The 20,968-nt window shown below is 33.5% G+C and overlaps 1 protein-coding gene across 1 annotated transcript in view; it reads right to left on the minus strand.

Annotated features, from left to right (window-relative positions):
• Positions 1 to 4,367: 4,367 nt before the first annotated feature.
• The window catches only part of LOC129976057 (retinaldehyde-binding protein 1-like), a 31,797-nt gene continuing 15,196 nt past the window's right edge, over positions 4,368 to 20,968 (minus strand). The window contains exons 2-6 of the mRNA XM_056089411.1: positions 13,973 to 14,177; positions 13,082 to 13,321; positions 11,149 to 11,336; positions 8,124 to 8,234; positions 4,368 to 5,546 (exon numbers count right to left, since the gene is read on the minus strand). Coding sequence (XP_055945386.1) covers positions 5,340 to 5,546; positions 8,124 to 8,234; positions 11,149 to 11,336; positions 13,082 to 13,321; positions 13,973 to 14,120 — 894 coding nt within the window. The 5' untranslated portion in view covers positions 14,121 to 14,177 and the 3' untranslated portion in view covers positions 4,368 to 5,339. The remainder of the gene's footprint in view (positions 5,547 to 8,123; positions 8,235 to 11,148; positions 11,337 to 13,081; positions 13,322 to 13,972; positions 14,178 to 20,968) is intronic.

The raw sequence follows: 20,968 nt of genomic DNA on the forward strand, positions 1-20,968 counted from the left end.
AATACAGAAAGAAACAAAGATAAACAATATTTAAGAAAACACTTTAGCTATTAAAGCAACTGCATATTTCATACTTTTCTTGCACAGTGCTTTGTGTTATTTTTTTTATTAGAGGGGTTTTTCGAAATCTGATTTAGGGAAGAACGAAGATATTTTACCAATAATAGGATCATTTGTGAATTGAATTCAATTAACTTTTTGCCTTTTTTTTTTTTTATCAACGTTTCACTTTTAATTTTAAGACCTTGTCACAAACATAGAGAGAAATCCCAGCTAAATAGTTTTTTATAGTTAGGAGAGTGGAATTTGTCAAGATATACTGATATCAATGTATGCCTCAAACTTCCTGTTAAATAAATTTATATATTATACTTAGTTTAAGCTTTAAAAATATATAAGTTAAGCTTAAAGCTTAACTTAAAAATATAAAGTTTAAGCTTAAAAATATACTTAGTTTAAGCTTTAAAAAAATTCTTATTTAATAAATTCAACAATTCTTATCAATTGTACAACACTTTTCTCGGTTGGAATATTTCAAATAATAGTGAACTGTAAATTCTGATTGTTTTTTCTCTTTGCAACTGACTCATTCACCTTTAAAATTTGACCAAAAGTCTCAGTTAACCAGTTCATGGTTAACACTAATTTTCGGTATGAGAAAGAATAGAGAGAATATGTGAAATGAATTTCAGAAAAGTTAGGATTTCCTTCAACGGATTTAAACCTTTTCCATCTGTCCTATGAAATATTTTCTGGCTTTAATATTCATCAACAATGGTATCAGCATTCTCAAGTTTTTTGTTTGTTTGTTTTGGTGTAGCGTGTGTGGGTGAGCGATTGCTGTTGCGCCAAGTGAGTCTAACGGCTTTGTGTCGCTGCGTCAAGTGAGTCAGGCGACTTTTAGGTCGCTGCGGGTAGATGGCGTCACAACAGCTGTACGAAGGTTGTAGGTTCATCGTCCAGGTCACCAATGTGGCGGATTGAATTGAGCGAGGATAAAACCTGGGACCTTGTGGTTCGCAGCCGAGTAACATGACCACAATACAAAAGCAACTGCTTGTGTAGTTGTTAACTGGCTTATAAGCTTTCACCACAGTTTTGTTAAATCTGTGCTGCATTTTGTTTACTGTTGTTCATTATTTAAAATATGACAATTTGCCAGAAATTCTGAAAGCAAATTTTTCGATGAATCCTACGATTTTATGGCAGTTGAAATATCGAAAAAAAAAAAAAAAATAATAAATAAAGCTTTTTTTTTTTTTGTATGTGTGACACTTGCAAAGTCTTTTGGATTAAATGATAGATATCTAATAATAGGTTAAAAGTGTTTTTTTTTTTAAAGATCTTTTAATTCTTGAGTTTCGATCTTTGCTAGCAAATCATATTCAAGTTTTAGTGCTTAGTTTTGAACTGCGTTTTACCAAACAAATAAAGTAGATATATTTTTACATCTAAACAACTTTTTATTAAGTCTATATACATAGAATTATCATAATTTATTAACAAAGTGAAGCGTGAATATAATGATGAGGATTAAGAATTAAAAATTGCGTGTTGAAATAATTTCATGTAATTAATTTTTTTTACTACTCTATTAGCCCAAAATGCCCACCAAAAATTGCTACTATATCTTCATGATATTGAGTTTTATTAAGAATATCGAGCAATATCGGGGATATATCGTACAATATCTTAAGCTAATAGGGTATGGCGAAAATATACCGCAAGAAGTTCTAGATGGTTTTCGTTAAAATATATTTTATTATTCTTACTAAGTTGAATACTTCACTGATAATACTATAATAAACAAATATACAAAAAATTTTAAAAATTAAATAAAAATTATGATTTTTGCCACTGTTTATAACATTTACGGACCATTCTGAAGATGATAAACAATTTTATTAATTTTATCAGTGTAGGTATCATTTTTATACCTGACGAATATAGGGGATATTTCCCTAACGAAGTATTTCTGCATTGTTAGTGAGCACATACCCTGTGCTTCAGTTTGCAAAAAACAGAAGATTCTAAGCAAGAAAAATCAGGAAACAGTTTTCTTGACGAGTCATCCATTTATTCACATCGAGCCATTCACTTATTTTTATCCAATTTTTGATAAACAATTACATATCATGGTCACGAATATTTCTTCAAGACAATAAAAATTATTTTCTTCATAAACTACTAATTTCACAAGAAACTCGCTGTGTTTCTAAATGATCGTTAAAATAAATTTGCTCTCTATTCCTCACGTGCTACTCATCACTCACACTCCCGTGAACGTCTACCTTTTCTTGACTGCCAAGAAAAAAAAAAATTTCCTGCACAACTTTTAAGACAACAACAATGTGCTGCCATCTAGGATTAGGAAGGGGAACTAATCCCGACCATACCCCACCTAAGGATTGAAAAATAGATAATCTATCTTTTCTTAGATTTCATTCAGAATTAGATATAGATCCTTTGATTTAAACATTATAAATTAAAATTAACTTTCCAAGATTGTAACGCGTTTTTTTTTATTGCTTAGAATAGACAGACATAATTACAGAATTAGTTTTTCAAAGGGAACTTTAAAAAGTCCTTAAAGTTCAACTAAATTTCGAAATTGCAAATTTTATAGAAATTTTTCCACATTGTACAGTTCATATGGGGAAGTGTAAAATAATCCTTTTTACAATTCTAAAGAGGTTAATTTTGGAGACATTTTTGGGTAGTTCCAGATCTTTCGCCATTTTATCAAAATTTGAAGAGCTAATTTAAATTTCCATTCTCAAGAAAATTCACGTATTTACATAAGTAGTTTACATTATGTAGTGGAAAAATGTTGTTGATGTTATTTATGGCACTTCACAAGCCCGCTGACGAGTTTTCAGCAATTTAAGCCGAGTGTGCAGTAGCTTTAGAGGGTAAAGGCCCCCGAGCACCAGAGTGCAGAAGTCTGATTTCTATTTCATATAAAGATAATACAAACATTCGCTTGCACAGCCCCTGTTTTCAGGGTGGTGTGGGGGCTCTTTCACACAACCTGATAGGTAGAACACAGGGTAGAGAACAACCATGTTCGAACCAGGACACCCAGATTACGTAGAAGACGGGCTACCCCTAGGCCAGGCCACCAGCAGTTGAAAAATGTGTATTATTTTACATAAATGAGAAATAAACACATTTCTTTTACTAAAATATTTTTAGAACTTCATCTGACAGAAGCGATTTTTTAAAATCTCCTTTATCAAGAATTTAGCTTAATTTTCACGGGATTATATGACGAACAAATGCGGTTTTCTATTCTATACTATTTTCAACTGAAATATTACATCTGATTAGAAGTATCTCTCTATATATAAAACACTAATGTACGTGGCATAGAAATCGAGCTTATTACTAATTGTAGAATAGCAATAGTCAAATATAAACAAAACATCATACATATTTCAGACTACTTCTTCCAATAAATATTTTACTTCTGTACTGAATCAAATGCTTCACTCAGTTAATTAATGAAGCTGCAAAATACTATTAGAAATATTCTTCAAAAAAGTACATTCAGTCAAATAGGCTTCAAACAAAAAGTTATATTAAGTGCCACATTGTGATAAGACTTAAGATTAATATACGGTTTCTCGCCAAGCAAGTCAAAATCGTTTCAATCGTACAAAAACTCTCTAAAAGTCTGCAATCCTGGTTGTATACCAGAAATGCTAACAAACTGTTATTAAAGTTGCAATAAAAAATTGTCACGATTATATTTGGCTAGAAATCGCTTCAAAATTTTTTTTCAATTTTGGCAGAGTATATTAATTTTAATTCTAGCCGTAATCGTTACGACTTGCCTTTGGAAATTGATTCTCATATCTTCCAAAACAATTATCTTATAAATAAAAGCTTTTTGCATTGTCTTAAGAGACAAAAAAAAGACCGTTTTAATGATACAAATTCCATTTTTGTACAATTTTTCCTTTAACTTTAATAATATTTTAAATTCAATTTGATATATTATCTGAAACAATGTTTTTAAACGCTGTGATGGAAGTCAAACTCTCCATCAAAAGATTACGCACATGCTTTTACCAATCATTAAATCCGTAGTAGAATTTTTATTTCTGCTTTTATTTCATAATATATGCACTTTGTAAATTCTTTTAATTGAATTCATGTGTTTTAGTCGCATCAAATTATAAGACGAAATGTTTTTTTAAAAGAAATGCATCTTATATTAATAATTTAACAATAAAATCTAACAAATTGGTCTTCAAAGACGGCTAGTAGACAATTAAAAATGTTTCACAAGTGTTGAGATGTTTTTGGATCATAGTTGTTTTGTATCTAATGTGGAAAAAAATTTGTAAATAAAGACGCTATCCTTTTTTGGAAGAATTTTTTTTATTTGATTTTAATGAAGTTTCGTATAAATATAACAAATAAATATACATAAATATTGCATTATGAAACTGCATTGAAATCAAAAAATGTCAGATTGCAAATTGTATGTGGGGGGCGAGGGGGGGGGAACTAAAATGTATGGGAAAATGATATTTCTTCGACAGAAGTTTTCAATGAATATTAGCAGGTATTTTAAGCAAAGTAAAATTTATAAAAATGTTTTCTAGTGATGTATGTTGCGTCTTTAAAAAAAGATGAATTAACTTTGCTGTATTCTTAAATCTTCTCTTCATCATCACTTCAATTAGGATTAATTAGGTGGGTAAAGATGCTACTTCTTATGCTATTTTAGTTTTTTTTTCCTTTAAAGAAATGGAAAAATAATGATTGAGGAAGAAAATTTATGAATATGATAACAGGAGATAATGACGAATAATTAAAGATTTGCATCGTATAAACTAATTATTTTATTATTGCAATGGTTATATCACAGTAGTTCTAGTAGTTCCTCAAACGTACTACTAGATGGCGTCACTTGTAAGACACTAAAATCCAATTGAAAGTAAGCCGTTACAATTCATAAATAATATCTAAAACGATTAACGAATTACACTAATGGGAAACATAAAATTGTATAGAATTTGATATAATCAGAAAATGACAAGAAAATCGGTTACAAACTTCCATTTCTATTAATATGACATTTATACAAATGAATAGAAGTTGAATAAAAATGATTAACAATAAATTACTTAGCATAGCAGTGTCAAACGCAGAATAAATTTGAATTCAATGATTCAAGGACATTTCAGTTTAATTTCGAAAACAGCTTGAAAGAATAACAGATTTCTATGCAGTAAATACCATTTCTTCAATAGGAATGAATGGAAACAAAAACAACAACAATAAAAAATAAAGAAAAAATAATAATAATGAATAAAGTTTATAATTTTTCAACTATCCGGAAAAGGAACAGTATCTTTTCTCTTAAAATAATGATTTGATGCATGCAGGATAGGTATAAATTCTTCCACTTTCTTAATATAGTAGTCCTTGGGGACATTTTCGAGAGATCCCATAGTTCCACCAAACTCTGTCGGCAATAAGGATGCATCGAAATCCTCCAATAGAGCATTTTCATTACTGCCATGAAACGTCACCTAAAATATAATAAGAGGGAGAGAAAAATGCAATTTTTAATTTTACAGTGTACATCAATGAAACAAACAATGTCAGACAGATAGACTTTCTTTGTACAGATTTCATCCAAATTTTAACAATTACGTGAACTAAGACCTACTCAATTTAGACTTAATTAAGAGCAACTATAACGGAACGCCTTCAGAAATAAGTCCCATCATCGACGATAGGAGCGTTTATCGACCAAATCACTGCTCTTCTGCATTCTCCCCCCCCCCCAAAAAAAAATTAATCCGATACCCTGCCTTTTTAAGCTACAATGTCTCTTTTTCGTTTCTTGAGGTGACTTCCTGGAAGGATTGATGCAAGATACTATTATTCCGAGTATAAGTCATATCACTGACTCTCCGACCCGCCCGAAGACACACGGATAAAATAACTGAAAGACCGAACCGCCGCTACAGCAACACTGGCGGAATACTAAGGGCTATCACTGGCCACGGTATAACTCTTTCCTAAGAAAGTGCGCCCCGTCATCGATGGGAGGAACCAGACCTCCCCCCTTTCCCGTGTATCCTCCAGAGTTGCGAGAGTCAATTACCATACCGGAAGCTTCTCATCTTCATTTCGAGGTGTTCCCCGGAGGGATCTATCACGAGTGTAATAATCCTAGCCCGGCTTCGTATTTTTCGACGCTTGTTATTACCTTCGCATATTTATCCCCCTGTTTATACGGATATTTAAAGGAGCTATCGTTTTCTTTCTTTGATCTACTCACTTCAGCCTTCCTTGATCATATAGAGGCAGTAGATTAGTTTAATTTAGTTGTATTAATGTCTCGTTTTAAAGCAGAACTAGGTCTTTTTCGGGATGGACCCCATAATTTTGAACCTTGGTCAGAGGATGAGAACATCTGAACTGGTACCTCAATTCCCAGCTTCCACACCCCCCACAGTAGGAGGACAATTGGTCTCTTCGGATTCAATGTGTACCAAATCCGCTTACAGACAATTCTTTGGTGAAATAGGGTCTCGAACCTGAAATCTTCGGGCCTCGAAGACGAGAATTTGCCACCAGGCGACCGTGGCCCACAGTGGATGAGTAAAGAAAGGAAGGTGGCAATAATACACATAGCTGTTTCGGCCTCATGGCCAAAAAAAGAAGAAGTAAGAAAGAGAAGCCGAGATTTTGCCACCAGGCTACCGAGGCCCGCAGTGGGTGCCTATAGAAAGGAAGATAGCTATCGTGCTAATAACCTCCACACAGCTGTTCCGGTCTCATGGCCAAAAGGGGAAAAGTAAGAAAGAGGAACCAAGACTTTGCGATCAGACCACCGTGCCCCGCAGTGGGTGAGTAAAGAAAGGAAAGAGCTATCATGCCAATAACTTCCACACAGCTGTTCCGGTCTCATGACCAAAAAAGAAGTAAGAAAGAGAAAAAGTTGCACAAGAGACAGCGAGTGACTGATGTGAATGTATTTTAGGAGCTTCGAATGTATCTTAAATCTTAATCTTAATCGTGCATATGTAAATAATCATTTTTTAATCGATATAATGTATTAACTTATGTGGCCTGATACAGTGCAGTCCGTCGTGTCAAAGCCCGCGATGGTAGTAAAATCTCGTAAGTCAGAACATTCGAAAGTGTGAGTACTTTTCCTCAATCTAGGCAGTATGACGCACTTTGTACTCCGTAATATTATGATAAAAACTGAGTGCGGATGTCAAACTCTCTCTTTTACACCGACAGCATCCAAGATTTTACACAGTTCTACAGTTTTGGCCGCTAGGTCCCTAGGTTGTGCTTTTGAGTAATTGCGCTCACATACGCGCAAAATATATGCAGCAACAAATGCTTCTTCTTTGATTGACACAAATTAATATATATTTGTTACAAAAATTAATATACATTTAGATTACCATCGGGGGGCACCTCGAAATGAGGATGAGAAGCTTCCGGCATGGTGGTTAGTTCTCGCCACCCTGGAGGGTACACGAAAAGGTGGGGATCTGGCTCCTTTCATCGTTGACGGGACGTACTTCGTTGGGGAAGGTTTGTACCGTGGCCGGTGATGGCTTTTAGGACTCAACCACAGTTCTCACCAATTTTTCTGTAGCGGCGGTCCGGTCATTCGTTAATTTCATCCGTGTGCTTTCGGGCGAATCGTAGAGTCAGTGATATGACTTACACATTTAGATTCTGGCTAAAATTTCCAAATTTCATTTATACAGCTCTTGAGATACAGTCTTCACATGCACATGGACAAATATATAGACAGATTTCTCTTCAAAGGATCTCGTCCAAATTGTGATAGAAATCAACGAATATGGTATTAAAATTACATATCAAATTTCATTGATTCGGCTCAATGCGTTTTTGATCTATCATATTCGCTGACAATTTGACATGGCCCTAAAAAAATTTCTTATTCAAGCAGTCCTGAAATGTAATGATTTGCCAAAATCTCAAAGTACAAATTTTCTGGCGATTCCAATATTTTCAATTTTCTGTTATATTCTTCGGTGAAATAAATAGAAAACAATGCCAAAAGATCTAATTTATATACGAAAAATTATTATGTAAATCTAAATACTTACTCTACCGACCAATTTGGAAGGGATTAGATGGCGAACGATGGCAAAACATGTACGTACGAACACATTCGTATTGATGATGTTAACGCTTTGAAACCTCGCAGGAAGTGCATGCTAGAAATGTAATAGAACATTTTAATTAATCGCTGAAGGAGAAATATAATACAATAGATATACTGCTGAATGAGATATCTTTGGGATTTAAGAATTTTTATATGATTAAACGACTGATAAAAATGAGAGATTTGTGTAAAATCAATCACATTTTTATAGCATCCGAGAAAAATATTAAAAAAAAACACACTTACTTGGGGGTTATCTATAACTTATTTCAAAAACAACTATTAAAAAAAATTAAAATGAAATCTACGATATAAAAATTTCAAGTTATCATGTGAGAACATTATTATTTTTTAAGTAATTTTTTTGTCTTAATTAATCTAAGTCATTAACTAGTTTAAACCGGTTTGAAACAATCACGAGACTTCTCTATCGATTTCTATCCCTCTCTCTCTCTCTGTATATATATATATATATATATATATATATATATATATATATATATATATATATATATATATATATATATATATATATATATATATATATATATGAAATAACAGCTATGATGTCATAGTTCTACGTCAACCTTCCTTTTAAAAACGCATCTGCTGTCAAAGAAGCATACGTAATAATAAAGCAATGCTGGTAAAAGCGGGTAAAAAAATATATGTGATTAAAAGATGAGGATGAAAATTGCCATTTATGCTTTATTCATTGCTTACGCGATTTCGAGCTTCAAAACCCCCTAACCAAAACAACATCGTGTTCTCACATGATAATAAAATTCTTTAATTATTTCTAATCGTCCATTACTCCTTCTTTGTTTGTACTTATATTATCTCTTAAATTTTCGATATATTGTTTTTTTTTTTATTTTAAAATAAATATTGCTGCAAGTATTATGAATTTGTATCCGTTCAGCATTTGTTGGAAGAATTTTTTTAAAAATATTCTTTCTCGTCCAAATTCTCATAATTTATTATTTGGGTTTTACTCACAAAAAGCTAATAATTAAAAAAAAATTACAAAGCAGATACTATGATTTCAATTGCATCACAGCGTTGTATTGACTTATAAACTTTCATACTTTTTAATAATTTCAATTTTGTTTTTAATACTCAATCAATTCTTATTCAATTCATTTTGTTTTCATAATTCAATTGCAGGTATTAGCGGTTCATGGAAGTTCAGATTTCCTCCCGAACTCGGCAGCGCAACTACCCCTTTTAAACCGATCCAGACCTCTCTAATACAGATAAAAGAATTTTAATCACAAGCCATAGGAAAAATGACATCTATATATTTATTTCCTAAGTAGAAAACGACAAAGAAATTTCACGAATATCAAACGTTAAAATGCTTGAAAATGAATAATCGATTCATTCTTTACTTGAAAACTTACAACACTGAACGATGTAGTGATTACATTAAACGAATATTTTTGTATATATTTGAATTCATCTTTTCGGTAAAGGGACTTTCGATAGCATATAACGAACGATAACATTACCGCGATCATATTAAGCGGTTTCCACTGCGCCGGGCATCATTTTTAATTAAACAACACGGCAGGAAAAAAATTAATAAGATATGATTTTTTCCCCCGACTAGCCAAATAATCGATCGATCACAAAAAAAAAAAAAAAAAAAAAAGGCTACCTTGGTGACTAATTGGTTTTTCCGAATATTGGGTGTGCTTCGTTTCAATTAAATCACTCACACAGAATGGTGTTCATGATTCCTTCAATAAAGCATTTCTATGCATCAGATTAAGAGCATGCATTAATATCTTGTTATTTTAAAATCCTTACACCTGTTTCGTTTATTGGTACATGAACCTTCCTAACAGAGAAGAATACCATGATATTACGGGGACCTTACATTTTGAATGTACGGGTAATATTTTTCAAACTGCATGCCTTTTATGGTAATTTAATATGACTTTCTCTTGTAACCTGTGAGGATAACAAACAGTATGTTTGTCCTTTTGTTTTCAACAAAATAAGAAAAACACGCGATTAAATATTTGATGTAACAATTTTCATTTGCTTGTAGTTTTTTTTAGTGTGCAAGAGCATTGATGTAACAATGACGACACTTTGAATTCATTGCAACAATGAAATCTGGCTTTGAAATATATGGGATCAATACAGGAATTCCGAGTCAGGTTTTCTCTATAATTCATTCCGAAAAGAGTGATCTTGAATTTGGGGACCAGACTATAAGAGGTTTTTAAGTAAGATGCTCGAAAAATGGGGATGATAAGAGGTTTTTCGACAAAACGGTTCGAAAAGAACAGAAGAGAATTGAAAGAGCGATCTACTGTTATCTGTAAATAGTTCTGTCGAAAAGAACAGAAGAGAATTGAAAGAGCGATCTACTGTTATCTGTAAATAGTTCAACATCTGAGTAGTTATTATAATTAAATATAATTAGAAAGAATTTGGTGATTTAGTGAAGATTTCCCCTACGTCATGCAAAAAAAAAAAAAAAAAAAAAAAAAAAAAACTTATCAAAGTTCAGCGAAAATTTTCTTGCTTGAAGAAAATATTATACCACTAAGAAAAAACTTTACATTTTAAAGTTATTTTAATTTTTTTATTTTTCTAAAATTTAGTTTAAATAATTACATTTTGGAAAGTTATTCTGGAAGTGAGTCAAAATCTTGTCTTACTTTTTTTAACTAGATAGTTTATAGTTTTGACTAGATAGTCAGATACTTTTTGATAGAAGTTTTTAAATATCATTATGAGCTGCATATCCCTTGCATTCAAATTATATTTTCTCCAATTTTGCTGGCACTGAATCAGAAGATCTGTTTTGAAATGTGGCAATACATAAAAACAAACGATTCTCTACAAATATTTAATATATAAAATGATTAACAAATATTTATTTTTAGTTTCAAATCACGAAAAAACACATAGAGCACATTTCGTTTCAATAGAATTATGGAATTACTTACCAAACTTGGCAGAGAAACCTTCACGTACCGGAACGCCAGTTGCAATGTATGGAGAGATTCAACTTTGGCATCAGATATTAGAGCAACACCGCTCACTTGTGTAGCCGGGAACTTCAGCGCAAAATGAATAAGAAGTTGCAAGGCCCGTAAGACATTATCTGGTTCACAGATATCTGGAGAATATTTACCTGAGAAAATAAATGGAAGAAAGATAAGAAAACACACGGACGGAGCAGTAAAACCAGCGGAAGTGGTTTCCCCAAGACTTTCTCGCAGACTTTCTAATAAAGGTATTATCTTAGAGAACACCTTGCACCTTGGCGTACAATAGTTACAAAGTATCAACCTTTATCTTATATTTAGTATTTTTTCTGAATCTATCCTGCCATCCTTGGCAAATTTTTTGGTAATTGATCCCTGGTATACGGTTAATAGCATCCCAAAATCAAATTTGGGTTTCGGACGCGTTTTACACTTCTGATTGCAGCAAAAATTTGACACATAATTACACTTTCCCAACAAACGCAAAATTCTATGCCAAATGTGATATATTTAAGTTATTGCATTTTGGCGTTATCGCATTTAGATGTTTCTGAAAGTACAAACCGACAGTCAATCTACCGTTTGTTGGATTTAGTTCAAATCTGATAAATGTCTGCATTATAGATATTAATTCTGCGTACCGAATCTTAGTTACCTAGCTCTCGTCTTTCTGTAATTATCGTGCAAAAATATATTCGAATACCCGCACAGATGGATTTCCCCTGAACAGATTTCACTCTAAATTTGATGGAAATCTACAAATTTGGTGTAAAGACAGTGTACAAAATTTCAACAGTCCAGCTCAATGCGTATTTAAGTTATTCTTGTCACAGACAGACGGACATGTCGAACCCAGGGAGATCTAAAATGTGGAAATTCGTCAAAATGACGGAAAATGTGAAAGGTGTCTACACGATGAATGTTAAATATGTGCATCGGATTTTATGTATCTAGCTCTCTTCGTTTTGCACACGCCACAGTCTGTTAATGTATATTCGGATAGCCGGATATACGTTTATAGACTTTCACTGAACAGATTTTGCTGCCATATTGTAAGCGCTGACACAACACAATCAGATAGAGTGTCTTGTGGTGAAAGCTTATAAGCCAGTTAACAGCTACTCTACACGGGCAATTGCTTTTGTATCGTGGTCAAGTTACAGGGCTGCGAACCATCGCAAACCACTACATTGGTGACCTCGGACGATGAACTTTCAACCTTCGTACAGCTGTTGTGGCGCCATCTACCCACAGCAAACCAAAGTCGTCAGACTCACTTGACGCAGCAACACAAAGTCGTCAGACTCACTTGGCGCAACAGCAACCACTCACCTACAAACGCTCGCTATAACGCTTGGCGCTACTCAAATGGGCTCAGGCGCATTAGACTCAACAGCCAATGCATCACCATTCAACAGCTATATCGTTCGTCTCACCTCCGATTCACTGGAGGGAGATTCTGTGGTGAAAGCTTATAAGCCAGTTAACAGCTACGCTACACGGGCAATTGCTTTTGTATCGTGGTCATGTTGCTGGGCTGCGAAACACTAGGTCCCAGGTTCTATCCTCGCTCATATCAATCCGCCATAGTCTGATTGTGCTATTGATACTCTAATTGAATTTATCTTGGATGTATTTCTGTTACCTTCTCTCCACAGTTTCTGGAATACTCTTGAAATAAAGCATCATCTTTCGCTATACTGTTAATGTTGTATATGCTATATACAACCAACTGTTGGTTGCACACGCTATGTAAAACCAACGGATACAACGGTGTGCGTCGAAGTTTTCCAGATAAAAAATTAGAGAATCATATCACTAAAGGGTTATATCAGAGGAAGGATAGCAAGGAGATGATTTATTTTCGAAGAAATAAAGAAATGTCCCTTACATGCTCTAAAGAAGATAATTGCCCTTCCTTCCTGATCTCTCTTGGGCAAGATTCCGCAGATATTGTTGTATATAGCTGGCATAACTTTATCGGCGAAAATGAATCCATAGTAATTCATCCAAACGTGTCTCTGGTATGAATAGCTTTTTAGCTGCTCGAATGCTTTCGAAACGTTAAATTTCTTGGAGCGGAGGAACATCATGAGGAAATTATCATCAGTACATGTTAGGACGCTTTTTTCTAAAAAAAAAAAATAATAATTAGGGAAACGTGAGAAACAGTTTTTATGAAAAAATATGCATAAATTTTAGAGAAAATGGAATACAAGACAAAATATTCAACTTCAGTAAAAGGATCGATTGAAATATGTTCTGTTGTCATGGACAAAATATGATAAACTGTGGTGAAAGCTTATAAGCCAGTTAACAGCTACGCTACACGGGCAGTTGCTTTTGTATTGTGGTCATGATACTCGGCTGCGAATCACAAGGTCCCAGGTTCTATTCTCGCTCCAGTCAATCCGAAACAAAACAAGTATATTTTGTATATACCAGGCAACAGAACATATTTCAACAGCTCAAAAAAGGATTAAGTACTACGAATTCCGCTTATAAATACTATTGTGTAAAAAAATGAATACAGGCTTTATGAAACTCATTAAAAAGTTCATTTCATTAGCTAAAAATATAAAACTCATTTCATCCCAAACAAATAAAGAATAAAAGGTAGCTGTTATTTTAAACAAATTTTGAAATATTACTTCCTTTAGACTTGTCGCTACCTCAATAGAACTGGTATTAACAAGCAGTGAAATAATGAATTTCACTGCAATCGAAAATTCTTTAAATGCTAAAAAAAATCCAAGTTAATATTGTAAAAATTAATTTTTACCTTTAATTAATTTTTTCATCTTTTGTAATCCATCTCTTACTGCTTCTTCTGTTTCACAGAGCTCTATCTTCGCTTTCTCTTTCAAACTGTCTGGCAACTCATCGAGAACGAGAGGCAAGAAGCATGCTTCCCTTCCTTGCAGCGACATGCTTTACTGTTTATAAATAGGAGTTTTCAGCTTAGGTTTAGAGTCATCACAGAATTCCTGTAAGCAATATATATATAAATATATATATAACGCTAATGTACGTGGCACAAAAATCGATTTTATTACTAATTGTCGAATGGCAATAGTTAAATATAAATAAAATATCCTACAAATTTCAGATTGCATCAGTAATCGAACATTTTTACAGCTGTACTCAATTAAACGCTTCACTTGATTACTTCGCCATGCCACCACAGAGCACATTCAGTTAGAAGAAAGAAGATGCAAAAGAAGTCAAGAAATAGGCTTCAAACAAAAAGTTCAATCAAGCGCAAATATAGGGGCACTAAATAAAAATATTCAAATTTTAACTAGATAACATTATAATTGTGATCTATTGGGCCACTAAGCATATATTTTGATGTTGAAAAAAATTTCACTTACCTCCTAGGGGGTTTTCTAGGTGATGCCATGGCGGCATCACCGCCCTTCCAAGGCATTTTTGTCGAGCGAAGATGTCTCCAGGAAAAACATTCAGTTAGGCGTTATTACGGTTTTCAAAATCGCATATTTTTCGTTACATATTATTAAACTTTAATTTTTATGAAGGAATTTTTTAAAAAACAGGTTTAAAATATATATTTTCTAAATATATATATTTTAATTTATATATATCTTAATTTTTTAGATTCTTCAGAAATGTATATTAATTTAGGTACTGAGAGTTTTAATGAAAAAGTAAGCACTATAAGTTAAGCTACACAAAATTTATTTAAAAAAGAATGTGAAAATTTTTTAATTAATTTTAGAATAAATAACTAGAAATATGTATAGGAAATAAAACACTAAATATAAATCAAATTATTGAAGAAAGTCCTTGAGAAGTAACTCTTTTAAATTACTTTTTATGAAATTTTACAAAACAGCTATACTCTGTTTCACCCTAACTTGGCAGTATTGTAAAAGGTAGAAAATGTGACGCTCCGCGTTGGGAAAGAGTTCCCCATCAATTCTGACTTTAAAATAGTTAAAATGCGCAGAAATTTATCAAATAATATTATAAATTACAGAAATCCTTTTTTATCAATATGTATTTAAAATTATTCTCAAGTTAGAAGTGCTTATATGTTAAGTATTTTGTAAATAAAGCGAACGAATAAAACTAAAAGATTGACATAATGAATCCCACTTTGGCTAGAACCGGTCTTCAAGGTCAATATTTGGCGCGCTTTTCTTTTACATCTCCCCCAACTCAACTTCATTCAGTTCGCAACCATTATCATCTTTCGTACTTTTTTATTCTCGCTTTTTTAGCAGCTGATATTTTTGATACTATTAATTGCATTAGTAGTTATTAGTTTTGTTCAGTGAATATTTATTCGATTCGTCATTTCTATTAACTTCTAAAATGTTTGAAAAAGAGAAAGTGTTTTCACCGACTACGCTGTGCACACCTTCAAGACGAGTGAAACCAACAAAAAGTGCAACATGTAAAAACATATTAAATGTTTATTCTCGACTCCGAGAAAACCCTTAAGATTCTATCAATCAAATCGTTGATAAAGTTTCGCATCTTACAGATGTTTCGCAATGAACAGTTTTCCTTTTGAAAAAAGAAATAAAGGCATCCTTTAAGTACCCCTAGAAAGAAGCGACCAGGCTCAGTAGATAAACATTCAGGTCTTGTAAAATATGATGATTTTACATTATTCTGTATTTGACGAAAAATCCATGCATTTTTTTCGCAGAAATGAGATCCCAACATTAGATAAAGTTTTAAAAGACGTGAACGATGATACAGATATCTTTTCGAAAAACATTAGCAGAACTACGTTTTACAGAATATTGAAAAATATATTGTTTTCTTTTTAGAAACGGTGAAACGAAAGGAAATAACTTTAATGATTTATTAAAATAATGTGTCAATAATATTGAAAAAATAATGAAAATAAGGAAACAATTAATTCTCCGATAAAGTGATAATATGATAAAGTAAATAAATATTTACTATTTGGCGAAAAATTTGCGTGATAAAGTTTTGCCAGCGATCTGCATTTCTAGTAACATTGTACTTTAAAGTAACCCTGTTCCCCTGACGACGACTGCGATTCGGTATGCCTAGAATATACACTACTGCCAAGTTAGGGTGAAACAGAGTATAATATCTTTTGTCTGCATGCACAATCCAACATTGCAAGTTTCACACATTGTGCTTGTTTGGTGCGGTTTGCACGGGTGCTACAGTATGCACATCTTCTGCGCTTGCTCTTCACAGGCAAGTGGTTTACATTTTTATACTTCACTTCTTCCGGAATGTAGGGCTTGTGCTTTTTTATAGCTCTGACTTCTGAAGTAGAGGGTCTTTTCATTAAAGTTGGCTTCGCACTCATAACCATAAGGCTTCTGACGATTTCACGTCGAAAATCTTTCATTGTTTTGAATTCAGTGCTCCCATTGTTAACCATCTTGTACAAAATGAATGAATTAACAACAGTTGCATCAAGAAAATGAAAAAAGATACGGTGCCACCATTTTCTACTTTTTCTGTCAATTTCATATAGGGATTTCAAATGATCAAAATGATCTACAAATCCCATATGCTTATTGTAATCCAAAATGGCTTTAGGGCAAGACAAAGAGATTTTTGATCCATCTCTTTCGTTTCTATCGACAGCATTTATTTGAACTGGATTTTCAAGAGTGGTTAATATATTCACGCACCTCTTGTCTTTTAGACAAACAATATTGTCGTTACTTACTGCCCAATCAAGTTCTCCTCTTTTTATAATTTTGTCATCGGACAAATTTTTTGGTTGGTTGGTTGGTTGATGGAGTTTATTGGCGCAAGAACCATTTTTGATTAAACTGCGCCAAACACACGATAAGATTAATCCTATTTTAAAGGTTTAAAAATTTCTTTCTAAATTGCATCATTTTCCTGAACTTGTCAACCTGTAAAATCTACAAAACGTAAGAGCATGGTAAAACAGAATCTAATAGTTATTTAAGAATCAAATCGAAAAGTAAAAGCCAATCATTTTTAAAAAGGTAAAAAGGTGGGGATGGGGTACTTTATGAAGAATATCTTTTCATTTAATTTGAGGAGAGTGAAAGTAGCGAATTCGTTCATTGTTAAATTGTGGACATTCTATTAAAATGTGAAGAACCGTCATAGGACACTGACATGCTGTAGATCGGGGTGCGGGTTCCCCCAACAGCAAATGTTTATGTGTGAGCCGTGTATGGCCAATTATTAATCTGGTAAGAATGGTATTTTCTACTAGGCAAACAAGGCCAACAATCGATTAGATGTTTTATCGTTTTAAGTTTATTTGCCTCTGTAAGATCCCACTGGATTTGCCATTTGAAATGTAAACTGGATTTAACGTGGTTTTTTATATCTTTTAATGGAATAGGAGATTTTAATATACTGGTAGCAGATTTCGCTAGATTGTCTGCTAATTCATTTCCCCGTATACCAACGTGAGAAGGAACCCAGCAGAAAAGAACTTTGAACCCCTTGCAAGTGAGATTATCATGTAGTTCAAGTATGTTAAAAGTCAATGGATGAGAGAAACGGGAGAAACAAATTTTTTGGAAGATTTTTTCGGTTGATATTAACCGGGCCGCAAGCAAAGACATTTTGTGTATCCAGAAATTTGAGAGATTTTCTCAGTGACTTCAAAACACTTTCGCCTAAGTTCTTCTGTACGGTCTGATAAATTTTTCCAGTATAAATCTCAAACTGGGAAGCGTATCCATTTTCTTCATACCTCATCCATCCTCTCTTTATTTTTTCGGCATGTATTGTTTGATCGAGCTCCTACCTTTAAATTTTATCATGGACTCATCAATAGCTTGATTTTGTCCAGGTTTTATAGCAGCTTGAAAGTTTTTGCCCAAAGTTGACAGAAAAGGTCGCACCTTATATAATTTGTCGAAATTTTCTTCACCATGTTTTGGTTGAACCGTGTTATCATTCAAATGCAGGTGGCTCAGAGTCCAGGAAAATCTTTTCACAGACATCTGCTTCGAAATATATCCATCATGTAGATCTTCAAAAGACGACCAATAATCTCGATAGCTCGGCATTCTTAGCCATTAGCAAGTTTATATCCAAAAATCTCATCAGTTCTTCTAAAGTTAGAGGAACTGTTTGGAAAACTATTTCTTCCATGAGAATTTTTGTAAATAATGCCAAGAAAAGAGAAATTGGATTTTTTTTCTAGTATTGCTAGAATGTCTCCTGATGGACCTGCTTCCGCAGAGAAATCTGGCAAAACAGTCTTTGAGTTGCCCTTTGGTACCCAAGTCACTTCAATGGGCTGAGAAGGACCAGGTCTGCACTCATTTGATAAAATAGTATCATCGGTATCTTCAATTTCCAATATCTCTTCATCACTTGGAAGATAAATCTGGAGGTTGAACATAATCCTCATCAGATGTACTTCCATCAGAAACAACTGATTCACTGTCTGAAGGCAATTCAGAAAAAAGAGCTAAAGCTTCGTCTGTGCTCAAATATTTTCGAGCCATTCGAGGAGCAAAAGTATTCAACTACTGGTGTACAGAAAGGCAGAATAGAAACTGCTGAGAAACACCAATAAATAAAGCTAATCTATTTTATCCCCTATAGTTATCAGTTGTGAATTCTTTCCCACTGTAAGAATACACAGCTGGTAATCATATCATGTTACACCCCATACATATACTGTTAGATTTTTTCCCACGGCTCTCAGTCGCCTAGTGGGCCGGTGATGCTCTCAGGGCATCACATTATATCTCTTTCTATACAATATATCAACTTGATATAAGAGTTTTGATAAAGTTATTATCAAAATAAGTGATTAGTTAACTTCGATTTCTGGTAATTTTTTTTCCTTATAATTATGGTTTTATTTTATTTGGAAAGGTTAAAATGCACAGTTTTTAAACATGGCGCCATTCTCAGTATTTTTTTTACCTCCTTAAATTAATTTTTTTGAGTGCTGCCATCTATTGCTGAATCTAGAAGATATAAGCTGCATTTTCTATATTTAGTTTTTTTTTTAACGAAGATATTTACATTTTTTTTTTTAAATATGTGATGCCCCTGTGGCATCACCACCCCTGAAAGGCTGCTGCCAGATAATTAATCGTGGTAAGAATTAAGATTAATGTACAGTTTCTCGCCAAACACATCAAAGTCATGCCAATCGTCCAAAAACTCTCTAAAAGTCTGCAATCCTACGTGTGTACCAAAAGTTACAAAGGGTTTTCAAAGTTGCAATTAAAATTTTGCTCGATTATATTTGGCGAGAAATCGTTCTAAATTTTTTTCAATTTTGTCACCGTATATTAATCTTAAGTTTAGCCGCAATAATAATTTGCCCATTGAAACTGATACTCATATCTTCCAAAATAATTATCTTATAAAAAAAGCTTTATGCATTTTTTTTTTAAATTCAAAAAGAGGCCTTTTTAATGATATAAACTTCATTTTCGTACAATTTTTTTTTATTTAACTGCAATAATATTTTTAATTCAATTTGTTATACTACCTGAAACAATATTTTTTAATGCTATAATGGTTTTCAAACTCTTCATCATCAAAACATGTGCTTTTGCCACTCATTCAATATGTAGCAGGATTTTTATTTAAATTGCACTTAGAAAATGGCAATGAATTGTTTTAATTAAATTCGTGTGTTTCAGTCATATGTAATTATAAGGTGAAATGTTTTTTTTAAAGAAATACATCCTATACTAATAACAGTATAAAAAGTCTATAACCTAGGATAATAAACTGGTCGCTTAAGGCGGCTAAAATACATATTGTAAATTTAAATTTGATTGGTGTAAAAATTGAGATAATAAATTTAGTCAGTAGATACGTTCCATGCTCGATTTTCTCGTATTACAATTGACTTACAAATTACATCCCACTGGGGGGGGCACCTCAAACGTGAGGAAAAGAACTTTCCAGTATGGTGGTTGGTTCTCGCTACCCTGGTGGATGCAGAAAAGGTTGGAGTCGACTACTTCCCCTTTATGACGGAAGGTACTTCAAACGGGAAGGGTTGGGATTCAAGCACACTTAGAACTCAACCACAGTTCGCGTCATTGCTGAAGTCGAGGCGGTGCGGTCATTTAGCTTCTTCCGGGTGTTTTACAAATTACGGGGCTTTTTGTCTTAAGCTAAACTGTATCGTTTAGAAAGTCAGCCATCTAACTCTCCCACCCGCCATGAAGGCACACGGATTTAAACCAAAAAAACTGAATGACCTGACCGCCGCAACAGCAACATGAGTTGCTGTGGTTGAGCCCAACAACAGTGGTTGAGTCCTAAGGGCCGTCACCGGCCACGGTACAACCCTCCCCGAAGGAAGTACGTCCCGACATCGATGGGAGGAATCAGATCCCCCACCTATAAATATACCCTCCAGGGTGGCGAGATCCAACCACCATGCTGGAAGCATCTCATCCTCATTTCGAGGTGCCCCCCAGGGGGGTGTATCGTTTAGAAAATCGAATATATTCTTTGAACCTCTCATTATCATCAATTTGATAAAACTTGTAAATTACATACAGCAAATGTGGGTCACGAAATTTACAAAATGGTTTGAAATAAAAACTCAAGTGTTGATTTTTTTTTTAATACAGGATAAAATTATACAGTAAAAAAAAGATGGGATGGTTTCCATGAAATTTTCTCTTATAGTCTCCAGTAAAGGTCTTTCCCCCTTTTTTTCTTGCATTATATTGGGAACTTTGGGTAAGACTGCGATTGCCTCGCATAGCACTGGTGAACGATAGTTACGAAATATGGATCTTTGACATAAACCTAGCATGTTTCATTTACGCGAGAA

This window comes from Argiope bruennichi, chromosome 7, assembly GCF_947563725.1.
Source record: "Argiope bruennichi chromosome 7, qqArgBrue1.1, whole genome shotgun sequence".
Taxonomy (NCBI): Eukaryota; Metazoa; Arthropoda; class Arachnida; order Araneae; family Araneidae; genus Argiope; species Argiope bruennichi.